General features: G+C 45.7%; 1 protein-coding gene across 1 annotated transcript in view; it reads left to right on the top strand.

The window, feature by feature from the left end:
- Window positions 1-2,120: 2,120 nt before the first annotated feature.
- Window positions 2,121-19,988, top strand: part of LOC140465571 (probable G-protein coupled receptor 139) — a 41,776-nt gene continuing 23,908 nt past the window's right edge. Inside the window, exons 1-2 of the mRNA XM_072561114.1 lie at window positions 2,121-2,187; window positions 3,502-4,343. Of these exons, the coding sequence (XP_072417215.1) occupies window positions 2,121-2,187; window positions 3,502-4,343 (909 nt within the window). The remainder of the gene's footprint in view (window positions 2,188-3,501; window positions 4,344-19,988) is intronic.

Genomic DNA, 19,988 nt, shown 5'->3' with positions numbered 1-19,988 from the left:
CCCCAGCTATAAATCTTGCCCTGCAGTGCACACTTATCCCTCTCCATTACTAGAGTAAAAGTCACTGAATTGTGATCACTGTCCCCAAAGTGCTCACCTACCTCCAATTCTAAAACCTGGCCTGGTTCGTTACCCAGAACCAAATCCAGTATGGCCTCATCTCTTGTTGTCCTGTCTACATATTGTGTCAGGAAACCCTTCTGCATACATTGGACAAACACTGACCCATCTAACGAACTCGAGCTATAGCTTTCCCAATCAATATCTAGAAAGTTAAAGTCCCCCATAACAACCACCCCTATTACTTTCACTCTTCTCCTGAATCATGCTCGCAATCCTTTCTTCTATGTCTCTAGGACTATAAGGAGGCCTGTAGAACACTCCTAACTGGGTTTTCCTATTCCTAACCTCAGCCCAAACTACCTCAGATGACGAGTCTTCATCCATCGTCCTTTCCACTGCTGTAATACTATCTTTGACAAGCAATGCCACACCTCCCCCTCTTTTACCCCCACCTCTGACCCTACTAAAACATTTAAACCCTGGAGCCTGCAACAGCCAATCCTGTCCATAATAGCCACAACATCGAAATCCTAGGTACCAACCCACGCTGCAAGTTCACCTACCTTATTTCGTATACTTCTTGCATTGAAGTATACACACTTCAAACCACTTTCCTGTTTACAGGCACCCTCTTTTGAGATTGATGGCATGTTCCTAACCTCCCTACACTCCAAGTCCTGCACCCTAAAGCTACAGTCTAGGTTCCTATGCCCCTGCAGAGTTAGTTTAAACCTCCCCCCCCAAGAGCACTAGCAAACCTCCCCGCAAGGATATTGGTGCCCCTCAGGTTCAGGTGTAGACCATCCTGTTTATAGAGGTCCCACCTTCCCCAGAAAGAACCCCAGTTATCCAGAAACCAGAATCCCTTCTTCCTGCACCATCCCTGTAGCCACGCATTTAACTGTTCTCTCTCCCTATTCCTCGACTCTCTATCATGTGGCACGGGTAACAAACCAGAGACAACAACTCTGTTTGTTCTAACCCTGAGCTTCCAACCTAGCTCCCTAAAAGCCTGCCTAACATCCTCAGCACTCCTCCTACCTATGTCATTGGTGCCAATGTGGACCACGATTTCGGGCTGCTCCCCCTCCCCCTTAAGGACCCGGAAAACATGATCAGAGATGTCACGTACCCTTGCACCTGGGAGGCAACATACCAAACGTGAGTCTCTCGCCCCCACAATACCGCCTATCTGTGCCTCAGTTATGGGACTGGAGTCACGTATAGCCGTAGACCAAGATGACACAGCACATTTCCTTCCCTAATGGACAATAATGATGTGGAGATGCTGATGTTGGACTGCTGTGGGGAAAGTCAGATGACCCCAGGTTCTAGTCGAACAGATTTATTCAGAATCTCCCGCTTTGGCAGCGCTGCTCCTACATCAGTTGAAGTGCTTCCTGTTGTGATTTGGAATAAATCTGTTGGATTATAACCTGGTGCCATGTGACTTTTGCCTTTGGACAGTAATGAAGAAGATGGGCTTTTCTGACATTCAGAACTTGTTTCCTGTTCAGTATTAGAACCTTAATCAATATTTAAATAAAAATATAGTTTCAAACCCCACGTTGATGCCATCCCTGTATTTAAATGCAGATTCCCATGAAAATATAAACTGGTTCTTTTGAGCAATAATCCAGTGATAATAACATTGTAAAGTCACCTCATGGCATCATCTGAAATGAAGGGGCTGATAACATTCTGAGTCCGGATTCAATCAGAAGCCAATTCATTGACAGATAGAGGTAACAATGTCCCACAGGTCAATGGGGACGAGGAAGGGGGCTGGTACTAATGAAGTTGTCCTTGCAGCGATTCGATAAACCTCATGAGAACATTGTGTTGCACCACCTCATCGCTAAACCTGTCCCATCAACAGGGAATTAAGGCAACAATCGCAAGCTGTTTGCTCAAATGAGGCGAAAACAGGTTGAGCAATGTTGAAACCTCAGTGTCCCAGTGGATAACTTTTAGGGCATAAGATACATGCTCTGGAAATGAAGGTAATTCAGTGATTTGCCCATCAGCACGAAGGGACAGAATAATTCATAACGAAAATGCATCAACCAATTCAGTTCGTCAGAAAAATATATTACCTGATGCTGGCGGTCATTGGGGTACCTGGTAAGTGTCTGTAAACCAGGAGGTTGCAGAATGATGTACATGAGGTAATTACTGTTCTGTGTGGAATTACTCAACAGCTCGAGCTGCTTCCGTGACCGTGGAAATAGCTCGATATTCTCGAGTGTCATCTGTCTCTTCATGTGGAGCTTGTTGTGCCATCTATATGGATGTAGTCAGGAATATCATTACACTAACGCTGTCATCGTGAATGACTTGTGGGAATTAATCTGTTGGCTCAACTGCCTGGATTTCAATTCTGTTCTCTGTTATAACATTTTATACTTTTTTGGGAAGTCATGCACGGTTAAATCAATGGTCCCTGTGTGAACCCATTCTTATTGGCCCCGTTGAGTATATTATCATTTTACCGAGTTCAGGCCCGAACGGGAATACAAACCTGACTGCACTGACCCTCTGGGTTTCTGAAGGACCGTTCGGTCCAGGATGCTTTTCAGGGCAGGGCAGAAACGGACATTTCTTCCAAGTCGTGTTATTGTTGGACTCACTGCTGCTGCCTGAGCTATTCCCCTCCCCAGGAAGCTGCCAATTTGGGGTCATGAGCAAGCTGATATAATGATTTAAATATTATGTAGTAAACATTTAGTATATCAGTTTTCCAGAGTTTGAGAGATTTCGCTTCCTTTATACAATTATTCATCTCGTTTACTGCACATGGCAGACACTCCATTTTCTCACAACTCTTTGAGTAAAGGATTTATTTGAATTCATTCGTGGATTTCTGAGCGACCGTCTTTTATTAGTGAAATTCAAACTGGGCGCCCACAATGTCGTCATTATGTTACCCCACATTCCATTTCTAAACACTTTGTTATTTATATTGTCTCTGTTGGTTCATGACTAATGTCTCTCATATGCGCTGAACGGAAACACGTCTAACAAAAATGTCCTAATTTCTGCAATCTCTCCGATATAATTTGAATATGCGACCAGACCAATTCCCATAACCCCACCATCCCAAACCTCTCAAAATATACTCCGGAGACAGCCCTGAGCCGAACTCTTATTGATCTGAATGTAAGTGTAAGGCGCTCTGTTCCAAATGTGGTTCAATCATTCGGCTTGAAGCAGAACACACATTTGTCTTATTTAACCATGTTATGAGGTCTAATGAAATCAAGAACAGACATAATTATAATTTTATTGAAATATTTAACAAAATAATCTATGACTTAACCGTAGCCGGGTCCTCACGCATTTTGTTTTAAATCTCGCCCTTGTAGTCTTGGCTTTAATCGGGAAACTGTCAGTGATATCACATCTCAGTTGTGGTGTGTTCTGCTTCTCTTTGTACAGTTAATGTGTTGGCAATCGTGGTTTTATCGCAGGGAAAGTGTGGTCTTTCTCCATGCATCACTTTGTACCTGGTTGCCATGGCAGCAGCGGATCTATTGGCAATAATCACTGATGTCATACTTCATCGAATCAATGACTATTATTTCCCATTAAATTTCCTGAGTATCACTCCTGTATGCAGTGTTCGTTATGTCTTGCTCCGTGCAGCTATCGACTGTTCTGTCTGGTTCACTGTCTCTTTCACCTTTGACCGATTTGGAGCCATTTGTTACCAGAAGTTGAAAACGAGATATTGTACCAAGAAAACTGCAGCCGTGGTTCTCTCAACAACAGGCACTCTGCTCTGTTTAAAAAATATTCCCATCTACTTCAGATTTAAACCTAAAGTGATAGTTGATAATGTACCGCTTTTCTGCTCTAATAAGCGAAGTTATTTTACTGACCCGAGATGGATTGGATTTCGGAGGTTTGAAAAGGTTTTAACCCCATTGATACCATTCGGGTTAATTCTGTTCCTCAACATTCTGACAGTCAAACACATTTTCAAGGTCAGTCGAATCCGAAAGGGCCTAAAGTGTCAAAACAAGGCCCTGGACCACAGTGACCCAGAGATGGGAAACAGAAGAAAGTCTGTGATTTTACTCTTCAGCATTTCGGGCAGTTTTATACTTCTTTGGTTAGTGTATATTTTATATATTTTTAATGTCTCTTCTTACCTAGATGAGTATTCCTTCTATATCTTTGAAAATGTTGCCTATATGCTGCGGAACCTTAGCTGCTGCACAAACACATTTATTTACGTGGTGACTCAGGCCAAGTTCAGAGAGCAATTAAAAAGTTCAGTAAAATATTTGGTGACGTCAATTGTTAAATTCTTTATAAAAAGGTGCAAACCGACAGTTTCGGTTTCTTCAGCAGATCAGGGGAAAACTGTCAAATAGAAATTCTGAAAGATGACAGCTGGAGGTACAACCCAATGTCAACAACACTGACCGTCCCAACTTCAGCTCAATCACATCGATTGTCTATTCTTCAAACCTACTCAGGGAAAAAATAATTAAACTCAGTACGGAATCAAATATCCCATTCATTGGAAATATTGACTCAAGTTATTATTCTCGTTTTCGCATTATCGCTACTTCTGTTATTATAAACATGTCTTATTATTAACAGTAGTTATGGTCGTGTTAGTGAGGATCGTGATGGCTGTGGATAAGGAAACATAATGTCTTAAATAATGTGAGCTGGGCAAATTACTCATGGGGTACACATCAAGGAGGATTCCCAGGTTCTTGGACAGTCAAACTGACAGTGGAGGAGATTTCTGTCCTCAAGAAATTCAGGGTTGAAACAGTGTCCCAGAGTTAGAATTCACAGAAGCCAATCAAACTGTGGGCTGTGTGGAAAAGAACAGTCCAGTGTTTTTAATCCAGTGTATAATCTAGAGCTATACAACAGCGTGCAAAAAGGAATAAGGTGAAATTATGTACCTGCTGTAATTACCTCACAACATACTGAAGCTATCCAGTCAGTGACAGCCAGTTACTTTATTGTTTCAACATTCTTGTCATGTGTGAGTCTGAGAGAATTGAATTGAATTTATTGTCCCATGTACTGAGGCACAGTGAAAAGCTTTGATTTACGAGCAATACAGGCAGATCACAGAGTTAAGTAGCATAGATGAGTAAATAATAGATAAACAGCAGCAAAAACAAAAACACAGGTACAGCTGAATGTTAAGAGTTTGTGAGTTCATTCAGTATTTGATCGAAGTAGGATAGAAACTGTTACGAAACCGGCTGGTGTGTGTGTTCAGGATTCTGTACCTTCTCCCTGATGGCAGAGGTTGTAGAAAAACATTGCCAGGGTGGGATGGATCTTTGAGAATGCTGGCGGCCTTTCCTTGACAGCGGGCCTGGTAGATGGATTCTATAGATGGGAGGTTGGCCTTTGTGATTGTCTGGGCCGGGTTCACCACTCTCTGTAACCATCTCCGATCTGGAATGGTACAGTTACCATAGTGATATACCCAGTCAAAATGCTCTTGCTAGCACACCTATAAAAATTGGCAAGGGTATTCACCATCATGCCAAATTTCCTCTGCTGCCTGAGGAACAAGAGACGTTAAATAGAACATGGAACAGTACAGCACAGAACAGGCCCTTCAGCCCACGATGTTGTGCCGACCATTGATCCTCATGTAAGGTAAACCTAATGTACGAATCCTCAAATGTCTGTGACCATATGCATGTCCAGCAGTCTCTTAAATATCCCCAATGACCTTGCTTCCACAACTGCTGGCAATGCATTCCATGCTCTTTCAACTCCCTGCGGAAAGAACCTGCTTCTGACATTCCCTCTATACTTTCCGCCAAACAGCTTAAAACTATGACCCCTCGTGTTAGTCATTTCTGCCCTGGGAAAAAGTCTGGCTATCGACTCTATCTATGCCTCTCATTATCTTGTACACCTCAATTAGGTCCCCTCTCTTCCTTTTTTTCCAATGAAAAAAGTCTGAGCTCAGTCAACCTCTCTTCATAAGATAAGTCCTCGATTCCAGGCAGCATCCTGGTAAACCTCCTCTGAACCCTCTCCAAAGCATCCACATCTCCCCTATAATAGGGCGACCAGAACTGGACACAGTATTCCAGGTGCGGTCTAACCAAAGTTTTATAGAGCTGCAACAAGATCTCATGGCTCTTAAACTCAATCCCCCTGTTAATGAAAGCCAAAACACCATATGCTTTCTTAACAACCCTGTCCACCTGGGTGGCCATTTTAAGGGATCTATGTACCTGCACCCCAAGATCCCACTGTTCCTCCACACTGCAAAGAATCCTGTCTTTAATCCTGTACTCAACTTTCAATTTCGACCTTCCAAAATGCATCACCTCGCATTTATCCAGGTTGAACTCCATCTGCCACCTCTCAGCCCATCTCTGCATCCTGTCAATGTCCCGCTGCAGCCTACAACAGCCCTCTATACTGTCAACAACACCTCCAACCTTTGTGTCATCTGCAAACTTACTAACCCATCCTTCAATCTCCTCATCCAAGTTATTAATAAAAATTACAAACAGTAGAGTCCCAAGGACAGAGCCCTGTTGAATACCACTCACCACTGACTTCCAGGCAGAATATTTTCCTTCTACTACCACTCGCTGTCTTCTGTCGACCAGCCAATTCTGTAACCAGACAGCTAAATTTCCCTGTATCCAATTCCTCCTGACCTTCTGAACGAGCCTACCATGGGGAACCTTATCAAATGCCTTGCGGAAGTCCATATACACCACATCCACAGCTCGACCCTCATCAACCTTTCTAGTCACATCCCCAAAGAACTCAAGACTTGTGAGGCATGACCTGCCCCTCACAAAGCCGTGTTGACTGCATTTAATCAGGCCATGCTTTTCCAGATGGTCATAAATCCTATCCTTCAGAATCCTTTCTAACACCTTGCAGACGACAGATGAGAGACTGACTGGTCTGTAATTGCCGGGGATTTCCCTATTTCCTTTCTTGAAGAGAGGAATTACATTTGCCTCTCTCCAGTCCTCAGGTACGACTCCAGTGGAGAGCGAGGATGAAAAGATCTTTGCAAGTGGTGAAGCAATCACATTTCTCACTTCCCAAAGCAGCCGAGGACAAATCTGGTCCTGGCCTGGTGACTTGTCAATCTTAATGTTTGACAAAATTTTCAGCACATCAGCTTCCTCAATCTCTATCCATTTCAGCATGCTTACCTGCTCCTCAATGGTTTCATTCACTACAAGGTCCTTTTTCTTTAGTATAAAGGCAGAAGCAAAAAACTCATTTATGGGTTCCCCTACCTCCTCAGACTCTATACACAAATTCCCTTTGCTATCCCCGATCGGCCCTACTCTTTCTTTGATCATTCTCTTATTCCTCACATAAGTGTAAAATGCCTTTGGATTCTCCCTAATCCTTCCTGCCAAGTCTTTTTGTGCCCCCTCCTGGCTCTACTCAGACCATTTTTGAGCTCCTTCCTCACCTGCCTGTAATCCTCCAGAGCTGAACAAGACCCTTGCTTCCTCCACCTTACATAAGCTGCCTTCTTTCTTTTGATGAGAAGCTCCACTGCTCTCGTCATCCAAGGTTCCTTTATCTTACCCCTTCTTGCCTGTCTGAGAGGGACATATTTATTCATCACTCGCAACAACTGTTCCTTAAACAGTCTCCACATGTCTATAGTGTCCTTTCCATGGAACAATTGCTCCCAGTCCATGCTTCCCAACTCACGTCTGATAGCATCATAGTTTCCTTTTCCCCAATTAAGTATCCTCTCATTGTGCTGGGCCTTTGTAACTAGTGTGTCCACATGAAAAGTCCAAGGAAGCTTGTTGTGGATGACCACTCCAAGGAGCTTGATACTCTCCACTCGTTCCACCTCTGTGCTGTTAATGTGTAGGATGGAATGAGGAACATCCTGCCAAAAGCCAATAATGAGTTCCTTGGTTTTGCTGGCATTGAGAGCTAGGTTGTTCTCAGTGCACCATTTTTCCAGGTCTTCCACCTTCCGTCTATAGTCTGTTTCGTCGCCATCTGAGATTCGACCGAATATGGTGGTGTCATCAGCGAACTTGTGAATAGTGTTAGTATTTGGTGATGCAGTCAAAGCTATACAGTGAGTACAATAGGGGGCCAAGTATACACCTCTGGGGGGCTCCAGTGTTGAGTGTTCGTGAGGATGAAATATTGTCCCCAATCTTCACGGATTGTGGCCTGTGGGTCAGGAAACTGAGGATCCAGTTGCAGAGAGTGGGGCTTAGTCTGAGTTCACTAAGTTTAGTAATCAGTCTGAAGGGGACAATAGTGTTGAAGGCTGGACTGTCGTCAATGAGTAGGATTCTTATGTAGCTGTTCTTGGTGTGAAGATGTTCTAGGCAGGAGTGAAGGGCAAATGATTATGGCATCTGACATGGATCTGTTGGTCTGAAAGGCAAATTGGAGTGGGTCAAGAGTAGTGGGGAGGCTGGAGTTGATTAATACCATGACCAGCCTTTCAAAGCACTTCTTGACCACTGAAGTTAGGGCCACTGGGCGGGAGTCATTGAGACAGGCTGCATGAGCCTTCTTAGGCACAGGGATGATGTTGTCCCTCTTGGAACAGGCAGGGAGAGTGGCCTGCTGCAGGAAGAGGTTGAAGATGTACATGAAGACCTCTGCGAGTTGATCTGCACATGCTCTAAGTGCACGGCCTGGCACTCCATCTGGTCCCATCGCTTTCCTTGGATTCACACAAAGGAAAACTGGTCTGACCTCTGATCCAGTGACTGTTGGGCTAGATTCGTCAGGACTTTTCTGAATAGGTATTACCTCTCTGCTGAAATTCTGCTCAAAGCGAGCACAGAAGGCATTGAGACGATCCGGGAGGGATGTGTCATTGTCTGCTATCTTGCACTGTCTCTTTTTCGAACCTGTGATGTCATTCAGTCCTTGCCATAGTTGCCGGGTGTCTGGGTCTCTAGTTTGGAGCGGTATTGGTCCTTGGCTGTCTTAATGGGTCTGTGAAGGTCATACTTGGATTCCTTATATTTAAGTGGATCTCCTGATCTGCTTGGACTCTTGTGAAAAACAGGATCTCACAAAGAAACTTAGATAATGTTACGATGTGTTACTCTAAATCCTCTGCGAAGGAAAACTAAAACATTCAGAAAAGCTCACCTCACCTCGCAATCTGTTAAATGTGAGAGTGAAGGAAAGAAAACCGCTTGATTTCCACAGCTTAAAGAAAATAACAGTTTATTTTTTCTAATTCTAACAGTGGACACTAAACAAAAACTTTCAACAAACCCAAGCTCCCTTTGTTCTTCAGTAATCACTGTCTGATCCCAACTCTATAAAAATACTACTGCAATAACACAATTCTTAAACATTAAATCAACTTAATCTCTCAAAATCCATCCAGTTCCTCTGCTGTCTTCCTTCTGTTCTGAATCTGCTGCTTCCTTCTGTCCATCCCAATCTGCTGTATTCCTCTGTCCTTCCAAATTTACTGCTTTCTCCCTGGGCTGTTGTCTTTGAGGTTTTTTCTCTTTTCCGACCAGTGCCTTTGTATAAAATTCCTTGGTCTCTGTCATAGATGGGGCCTTCTGGGAGATTTCGTTTGAAGCTTTGAGAGCCTGTTTCAGATGAAATGCACTCTCTGGTTTAATCAGCAGTTCACTCTCATTAATGTTCAAAATGTCCTTCCTTTCCACATCCCCAACATCGTACCCTCTCATTGGTCTGATGTCGTCAATACTATAAAATTTAAATTCAATTGGTTTTTTGCATCCTGGGCATAATTATTAATTGGTTAAATTCAAATTTGGTTACCTTAACATCAAAACACCTCCCCCCCCAAGTGGATTGATACATATTATCAATGTCGAGCTCTCTCTTCACCCATCACAGACACATGTACTGTTACAATCTCTTAGCTCATAAAGGGCAACTCTCTTTTAAAGTGACCACACACTCTTTCGACTTGGTAACAAGAAAAACAACACCATCACCCACAGGTCGATGATCAGTTTCCATCAGAATTTGGGTCTCAGTGCTCTCTGCTTTCACAGTTGGCAATATGTGGAGGTGTCGTTGTTAAGGAGAAAGTGAGGACTGCAGATCAGAGCTGAAAATGTGTTGCTGGAAAAGCGCAGCAGGTCAGGCAGGATCCAAGGAGCAGGAGAATCGATGTTTCAGGCATGAGCCCTTCTTCAGGAATGAGGAAAGTGTGTCCAGCAGGCTAAGATAAAAGGTAGGGAGGAGGGACTTGGGGGAGGGGTGTGGGAAATGCGATAGGTGGAAGGAAGTCAAGGTAAGGGTGATAGGCCAGAGTGGGGGCGGGGGCGGAGAGGTCAGGAAGAAGATTGCAGGTTAGGAAGGCAGTGCTGAGTTCGAGGGATTCGACTGAGACAAGGTGGGGGAGGGGAAATGAGAAAACTGGAGAAATCTGAGTTCATCCCTTGTGGTTGGAGGATTCCTAGGCGGAAGATGAGGCACTCTTCCTCCAACCGTCGTGTTGCTATGGTCTGGCGATGGAGGAGTCCAAGGACCTGCATGTCATTGGCGGAGTGGGAGGGGGAGTTGAAGTGTTCAGCCACGGGGCGGTTGGGTTGGTTGGTGCGGGTGTCCCAGAGGTGTTCTCTGAAACGTTCCGCAAGTAGGCGGCCTGTCTCCCCAATATAGAGGAGGCCACATTGGGTGCAGCGGATGCAATAAATGATGTGTGTGGAGGTGCAGGTGAATTTGTGGCGGATATGGAAGGATCCCTTGGGGCCTTGGAGGGAAGTAAGGGGGGAGGTGTGGCCGCAAGTTTTGCATTTCTTGCAGTTTTGGGGGAAGGTGCCGGGAGTGGAGGTTGGGTTGGTGGGGGGTGTGGATCTGACGAGGGAGTCACGGAGGGAGTGGTCTTTTCAGAATGCTGATAGGGGAGGGGAGGGAAATAAATCCCTGGTGGTGGGGTCCGTTTGGAGGTGGCGGAAATGATGGCGGATGATACGCTGCATATGGAGGTTGGTGGGGTGGTAGGTGAGGACCAGTGGGGTTCTGTCCTGGTGGTGGTTGGAGGGGCGGGGCTCAAGGGCAGAGGAGCGGGAAGTGGAGGAGATGCGGTGGAGGGCATCGTCAATCATGTCTGGGGAGAAATTGCGGTCTTTGAAGAAGGAGGCCATCTGGGTTGTTCGGTATTGGAACTGGTCCTCCTGGGAGCAGATGCGGCAGAGACGAAGGAATTGGGAATATGGAATGGCGTTTTTACAGGGGGCAGGGTGGGAGGAGGTGTAGTCTAGGTAGCTGTGGGAGTCGGTCGGTTTATAGTAAATGTCCGTGTTGATTCGGTCGCCCGAGATAGAAATGGAAAGGTCTAGGAAGAGGAGGGAGGAGTCTGAGATGGTCCAGGTGAATTTGAGGTCAGGGTGGAAGGTGTTGGTAAAGTGGATGAACTGTTCAACCTCCTCGTGGGAGCACGAGGTAACGCCGATACAGTCATCGATGTAGCGGAGGAAAAGGTGGGGGGTGGTGCCAGTGTAGCTGCAGAAGATGGACTGTTCCACATATCCTATGAAGAGGCAGGCATAGCTGGGGCCCATGTGGGTGACCATGGCTACTCCTTTGGTTTGGAGGAAGTGGGAGGATTGGAAAGAGAAGTTGCTCAGAGTGAGGACCTGTTCAGTCAGTCGAAGGAGGGTGTCAGTGGAAGGGTACTGGTTGGTACGGTGGGAAAGGAAGAAGCGGAGGGCTTTGAGTCCTTCGTGATGGGGGATGGAGGTGTACAGGGACTGGATGTCCATGGTGAAGATAAGGCATTGGGGACTGGGGAAGTGAAAATCATGGAGGAGGTGGAGGGCGTGGGTGGTGTCCCGAACATAGGTGTCGTTGTTAGCCCGGGATGGGAAAAGGCCAAAGTTACACAATATCAGCCGATAGTCCAATAGGTTTAATTGAAATCCCAAGTGTTTGAAGAGTTACCCTGTTGTCAGGTGCAGTGAGATGTAAGCACACAGGCACACCATTTATAACCAGAGAGATTAATGACCAGAGAGAACAAAAGATCAGACAAATGGGGTGAGTGATGTGTCGAGAGGCTGAATAATGGACATCTGCATTTGATCAAGGGCATCACGCCCTGTAAGAAAAATATCAACAGGTGGGTAACAAGCAGAAGGCTGACCGATGTACCCATTAAATGAGGTCGAGAGATAATTAACAAATAATGTGATGCTGGAGACGAGTAAGATAACTGGAATAACACAATAAGGAGGAGAGTCTCATGTGAATGTTTTAAGCAATGTGGTAAGTCATTCAAAACTGTACAAGTTAATTTACTCAGATTAAACAATTTATGAAGATACTGGCGTCAAAATAGACAGTAAGGAAGATTTTACAAATACAGAGCAGTCTGGTAGTATCATGTGTATCGCAACATAAACCCAGGACCACAGTTGAGGCTGTCTTCATGGGTACAGAATCTTAGCTGTCAGTCTCTGCTCAGCGATTCTATGTTGTTGTGTAAATCGAAGTTCTCAGCCGAGGGCTCAATTTCTGCCCCACGGACAAAGTGTCTGCCCCATTGGTCTCGTGTTAGACACAGAGGAATTCGTAAGGCAAATGAGGTTTAGGGAATTCTTCAACAACCCGAAAGATGTCAGCAGTGAGCCCAGTGAGGGAACCAATGAACCGGAACAGTTGGTGGAGAGATCCATAGTGCAGCCACTAAAGAAGAAAGAGTTGAATTGGACCCCTGCAGAAGGCCCTCTGCTCTAGGCTCACCATGTCTGCTCAATCAGCCCGGAGATGAGGGAAAGCCAGATTCATCACCTGCACTCACAAGGCAGTGCAGAATGTCACCGACGCATAACACAACGCCATTCATGCTCTCATGGCCAGACGCAACATTGTTATCAAACCAGCAGACAAAGGAGGAACCACCATCATATATAATAGAATGGATTACTCCACAGAAGCATACCGACCAGTGTACACCCAGGAACACACAGACAACTAGCTACTGAACCAACCAAAGAACACACCCATCAACTCAATGAGCTGATCAAGACCTTAGACCAAGATCTTCAGAGAATCCTCTACACTCTCGTCCTTCATACTTCTCACATCCTGAGACCTCTCCTGTCATTTGAAAATATACAAAGCCAACACACCTGGTCAGCCAGTTGGATCAGGCAATGGGACACTCTGTGAGACCCTTTCTGGTGATGCTGAGGCCATCATGAAACCCATTGTACGATGAACTTCCAGTTTCTGTCATGACACGATAGAGTTCCGAGAGAAATTCACCACCCACAGACCAGTGATACCAGGAACATTCCTCATCCTAATGGACGTTTCGGCACTCTGAACCTGCATCCCATACGGCAACGGCATTGCTGCAACAGCTCAGTACGCAACACCATTAACTGCTAATTTCCAGACCCATCCTACAACTCATCTGCTTCATCCTCGATCACAGCACCTTCACCATCGATAACCAGTTCTTTAACCAGACACACGGAACAGCCAATAGAGGTCGGATCTGCACCCCAGTATGCCAATATTTACAGGCACAAGTTCTAGTGAGAATTCTTGGCTGCACAGGACCTCCACACAACGCTGTCCACCAGCTACATCGATGACATTTTCTTCCTATGGACTGATGGTAAGGAATACCGAAAGGGCTACACAGTGATATCAGCAAGATTCATCACAACCATCAGACTGACCATGAAGTGCTCTTCACAACTGGGACTGTTTTTCGATGCCCGTATATCCAGAAAGGACAAACCCCTCAGGACTTCACTCGACCACAAGCCCATGGGGTTCTGCATTTCTCCAGCTTGTACCCTCAGGGTGTTAAAGAAGCAATTCCCTACAGACAGGCCATACACATGCATAGCATATGAACAGATGAGGAGAAACGTTGGATAAAGGTTTAAAGGGATACCCTCAGTACCATGAGACACAAAGCTCAACTCATTGATTGCCAGTTCCGACTTGCCAAAACGAAAATGACCTCCTCAGAAGACAGACACAGAATACATCACATCGAGTACCTTTCATCATCCAGTACATCCCCAGAGTGGAGAAGCTCCACCATGTGTATATCACAGCCTTCAACATGTCATCAATGACAACGAGCATCTTGTCAAAGCCATCCCTACACTGCCACTTCTCATCTTTAAACACCCACAAAACCTCAAACAGACTATCGTTCACCTCAAACTACCCAGCTTTCAGGAGAACATCGAACAAAACACCACACGACCCTGTCTTGGCAACCACTGCAAAACATGTCAGATCTTCAACATGGCTTGTACCATCACACGTGTTAACACCACCGCCACGTACACTGCAAGTACTCATGTGTCTCAGTCAATGCTGTCTATCTCTCACGTGTAGACAAGGTGCCCCTTCATCAAGTGGTTGTGTACTCTGAAAGCCAGTGCTTCCAATTAAACCTGTTGGACAAGAACCTGGTGTTGTGTGATTTTTAACTTTGTACACCCCAGTCCAACACCAGCATCTTCAAATCAAAGCAAGGGTACAGTATCCTTAAGAAAAGGAGCAGCTTTGTGACACATCCCCCTTAAAAAAAATCAATCTCCAAAAATCTGACAAAAAAACTGGATCGTAGCTGAAACACACAGACACACAATACTAACTACACCCCTGCAAACATACACAGGCACCTACAAATTCAGGCCGGGCCACACCCCCCCCACTGAACACCTCTGTGTCTCATTCGAGTCTCGATAACACATCAGCAATCCCGTTTTCGTGACCTGCCACCTGCACAATTGTCAAATGGAAAGGCTGCAACAACAAGCTCCATTGAAACAGTCTGAACTTCTCCACAAATGGCAATGGGTGATGATCAGTGAATACGATTATCTCAGATACATTGCTGATATAGACACTGAAATGTTATAATGGCAACACCAAGCTCAAAATCTCTTTATCCACCATTGAATATTTCTGTTGAACGTTCAACTTCCTGGAAAAATACCCAATGGGTCTTTCTATTCCCCATCGCCCTCCTGCAGGAGCACCGCACCGACACCCACATCACTGACATCGATAGGCACCTTCAAAGGCTTCACGTAAACAGGTGTGGCTAACACTGGGGCAGTGACTAACAGAATTGAGGCTGGCAAATGCCTGAAACTTACCCTTTATTTAACAACTCAGTGAATGGGTGATCTACACTGCTGCAATCCGATACAATCCACTCAAACCCAGGAATGGTCGTGCTGCAACTGTTGTCAATGCTGTGGGAAATTTCCCAATTACTTTTGTTTTCACATCCCGTGGGGCCATTTGTCCATGTCCAACAACATGGCCCAGGAAGGTGACATGGACTTTGGCAAATTCACCTTTCGCTCGGATTACCACCAAGCCTGCCTTCTGAAGTCAATCGAACAAGTCGAATAAAACTGTATATGTTCCTTCCATGAGTGACTAAAAATCACCAGGTCACCACGGCAGGTTGGTGTCGAGGAGAAATGGGCAGAAATGCACCAGATTGTGTTGCCGGAAGCATACAGACAGGAAGTGATACAGGTAGCATCAGGAGGCGGTCACCTAGGTGTGAGGAAGACTCAGGCTAAGGTCCAAAATTATTTCTATTTGCCTGGACTGCACAAGGATGTTAACAAATTTTGCCATAGCTGTCATTCTTGCCAAATGGTAGAGAAGCCACAGGCAGTAATAAAACCAGCAACTTTGTTGCTAATTCCTGCATTCGAAGAATTTTTGACATGGGTTATCATTGATTGTGTAGGTCCTCTTCCTAAAACTAAAAGTGGGAACCAGTGCTTTCTAACCATAATGGGTGTGTCCACCAGATTTCCGGAGGCAATTCCATTGTGGAGTATTTCGGCCAAAAGGGTAGGAGAGGAGTTAGCAGCTTTTTATTTACGGAGTATGGCTACCCAGAGAGATTCAGTCAGACCAAGAGTCTAATTTTACTATTAGCCTGTTTAAAGAAGTCATGGACAACTTAGACATACAGCACTTTAAATAAAGTGCATACCATCCTGAATCCCAGGGAGCTTTGGAAAGGTGGCTTCAGACCATGAAGACCATGTTAAGAGCATACTGTCAGCCAGGGCTCCCTGATTGGAACAGGTTAACATCCTCAATCAGGGAACTCCTATTCTATGAGATCCACCTGGCTGACCTTGTTACAATCACTCCACTCCCTAGAACCCAAATTAGGGTCTCAGTTTTCTATTATATTTATTAATGACTGACAGTAATCTCTCAGTCATCCTCTTCAAACAAAATTTGATTTTAAAGCTTACAAAAAGATATCAAAATATTCAGGTTTGAGATGAAGGCCAATGAACCTGGCGTTGTGTGATTTTTAATTTTGTACACACCAGTCCAACACCGGGACCTCCAATCATGTCCTGTTTGTGTCTGTGCTGGAGATTTCAATAAGCTATCCTGAATTACCCATCCATGAATTAAACACATTGATCAGGACTTTGGATCCAGTCCTTCAGAGTTCCCTACGTGCCCTCATCCCACGTATTTCTCATGTAGGTAACTTCTACTGCCTTCCAAAGGTACACAAAGCCAACACACCAGGACATCCCATCGTATCGGGCAATGGGACCCTGTGTGAGAATCTGTCCAGCTATGTTGAAGGCATCTTGAAACCCATTGTAAAGGAGATCCCTAGCTCCTGTCGTGACGCTACGGATTTCTTACAGAAACTCAGCATCCACGGACCAGTTGAACCGGGAACATTCCTCATCACAATGGACATTTCCGCACTCTACACCAGCATCACCAACAAGGATGACATCACGGCAACAGCCTCAGTACTCAACACCAACAACTGCTCATCTCCGAGCACTATCCTCAAACTCATCCACTTTATCCTCGATCACAACGTCTTCACCTTTGACAACCAGGTCTTCATCCAGACATATGGAACAGTCATGGGAACCAAATTTGCACCCCAATATGCCAATATCTTCATGCACAGGTTCGAACAAGCCTTCTTCTCTACGCAGAATCTCCAACCAACATTGTACACCAGGTACATTGATGACATTTCCTTCCTCTGGGCCCATGGTGAGGAGTCACTGATAAAACTACACAGTGACATCAACAAGTTTCATCCCACCATCAAACTCACCGTGGACTACTCTCGACTATCTGTCTCATTCTTGGACACATGCATCTCCATCAAGGATGGACACCTCAGCACCACACTCTGCCGCAAACCCATAGACAACCTCACAATGCTACACTTCTCCAGCTTCCACCCAAAACATATTAAAAACAGCCATTCCCTATGGACAAGCCCTACGCATACACTTTTCCAGCAACACATTTTCAGCTCTGATTGCCAGCATCTGCAGTCCTCACTTTCTCCTCTTATTCAAATGAACAATTCATAGATAAATTATAAAGAAGTAATTGTTTTAACTAAACACAAGATACAGCAGAAATGTAAATAGAAAAGCCTTACGTTACCAACCCACCAGAGAGCCCTTTGTTTTGGTTCGAGGGGGAGGGCAGGTGGGAGACACGGCACGTTTAGTGTCTCAGGTTCAGCCGCTGCCCAAATATATTCCCAGCAGCCCCTTGGTGCTTGCAGCCACCTCTCGCTCTGCTGCTGTCTATAAAATAAAGGCTGCTCACGCTCAAGGTCAGTCCTTGAAGAGGGAAATTGACCTTCCCAGCAGCCCCCACCTCACCCTCTGCTTTCAAACTGACCAATCTCCCCTGGCAACAGCAGAATTGGGGAGTGGGGGAGGGGGAGAGGAGCCAGGAACGTAAGTGACTGATTTAAAAACTTACCTCGAGTGTAGGGGCCCTGCACCTTTGTTTAGCAGCAGGAAGAGCAGGAGTGACGATTCAGGGCTGACGGGAAGGTGAATCATTGATTTAAAAACTTACCTCGTGAATAGGTGGAGCGCACGGTGAGCAGGAGCAGACTCGGGATTGCTGGGTAAGTGAAGGAACATATTTGGGTGGTTACTTTAACCAAAACACTACTCAGGTATTGTCTCCCACTCATCCTCATCCTCCAATCAAATATAGATTTCTGTGTGCCAGGTTGGTAAGATAACTTTAGTTTTCTTTATTTTTCAGTTGGAATGTTGGGAATTGAGAATCGTGGGAATGGAGGTGAGGGCAGTTAAATGTTCCTCCTGAGAATGTGGGAGGTAAGGGACACCACTCGTGTCCTTACTGACTTCATCTGTGGGAAGTGCACCCAACTCCAGCTCCTTGAGAACTGTGTAAGGGAACTGGAGCTGGAGCTGGATGAACTTGGGATCATTCGGGAGGTGGAGGGGGTTATTGAGAGGAGTTACAGGGAGGTAGTCACACCTCAGGTACAAGGAGGTGGTAGATGGGTTACAGTCAGGGGACAGAAAGGGAACCAGCAGGCAGTGCAGGGATCCCCTGAGGCTGTTCCCCTCAATAACAAGGAAACCATTTTGGATACTGTTGGGGGGGGGGGGCGCGGGGAAATGACTTACCAGGGGTAAGCAATGGGGCACAGGTCTCAGGCAGAGTCTGTCCGTGTTGCTCAGAGAAACAGGGAAAGGAGCAGAGCATTAGTCATTGGGAACACCTTAGTTAGGGAAACAGATAAAGGTTGTGGGGGAACAAGAGAGACTCACGGTTGGTGTGTACCCTCCCAGGTGCCAATGTCTCAGATTGGGTTTTCAGGATCCTTGAGGGGGAGGGGGATGGGGATGGGGAGGGGGAGCAGCCCCAAGTCATGGCCCACATTGGCACCAACAACGTAAGTAGGAAAAAGGATGGGGATGTAATGCGGAAATTCAGGAGCTAAGCTGGAAGATTAAAGCTGGTTTGTTGTCTGTGCCACATGCTTGAGGGGGGTGAGGAATAGGGAGAGAGAGGAGTTGAACACGTGGCAACAGGGATGATGCAGGAGGGAGGGATTCAGATTCCTGGATAGTTGGGGCTCATTCTGGGGTAGGAGGGACCTCTACAAACAGGATGGTCCACACCTGAAACAAAGGGGTGACAATATCCTGGGGGGAAATTTGTCAATGTTGTCGAGGAGAATACTGAGATACAGGAAACTAAACGAGACAAGATTGAGGTTCACAAGGAGGAGGGGTTAGCAATTCTGGAAATAATGAAAATAATTGCGTTAACTGCGTGGCTCCAGGGATGGTGCAGGGAGGGAGGGATTTCGGTACTTGGATAACTGGGGTTCTTTCTGGGGAAGGTGGGACCTCTATAAACAGGATGGTCTGCACCTGAACCTGAGGGGCACCAGTATCCTTGGGAGGAGGTTTGCTAGTGCTCTTGGGGGGGGTGGGGTTTAAACTAACTCTGCAGGGGCATGGGAACCCAGACTATAGCTTTAGGGTGCAGGACCTGGAGTGTAGGGAGGTTAGGAATATGGCATCAATCTTAAAGGAGGGTGCCTGTAAACGGAAGAGTGGCTTGAAGTGTGTATACTTTAATGCCAGAAGTATACGAAATAAGGTAGGTGAACTTGCAGCGTGGGTTGGTACCTGGGACTTCGATGTTGTGGCTATTACGGAGACATGGCTAGATCAGGGACAGGATTGGCTGTTGCAGGTTCCAGGGTTTAAATGTTTTAGTAGGGTCAGAGGTGGGGGTAAAAGAGGGGTGGGTGTGGCTTTGCTTGTCAAAGATAGTATTACAGCGGTGGAAAGGAAGATGGACGAAGATTTGCCATCTGAGGTAGTTTGGGTTGAGGTTAGGAATAGGAGAGGTGAGGTCACCCTGTTAGGAGTCTTTTACAGGCCTCCTAATAGTCCTAGAATCGTTGAAGAAAGGATTGCGAAGATGATTCAGGAGAAGAGTGACAGTAATAGGGTGGTTGTTATGGGGGACTTTAACTTTCCTGATATTGATTGGGAAAGCTGTAGCTCAAGTTCGTTAGATGGGTCAGTGTTTGTCCAATGTGTGCAGGAGAGTTTCCTGACACAATATGTAGATAAGCCAACAAGAGGTGAGGCCAT

Source organism: Chiloscyllium punctatum, chromosome 42, assembly GCF_047496795.1.
Source record: "Chiloscyllium punctatum isolate Juve2018m chromosome 42, sChiPun1.3, whole genome shotgun sequence".
Classification (NCBI taxonomy): Eukaryota; Metazoa; Chordata; class Chondrichthyes; order Orectolobiformes; family Hemiscylliidae; genus Chiloscyllium; species Chiloscyllium punctatum.
The sequence above is the reverse complement of the archived record's forward strand: the minus strand, read 5'-3'. Positions and strand labels throughout refer to the sequence as shown.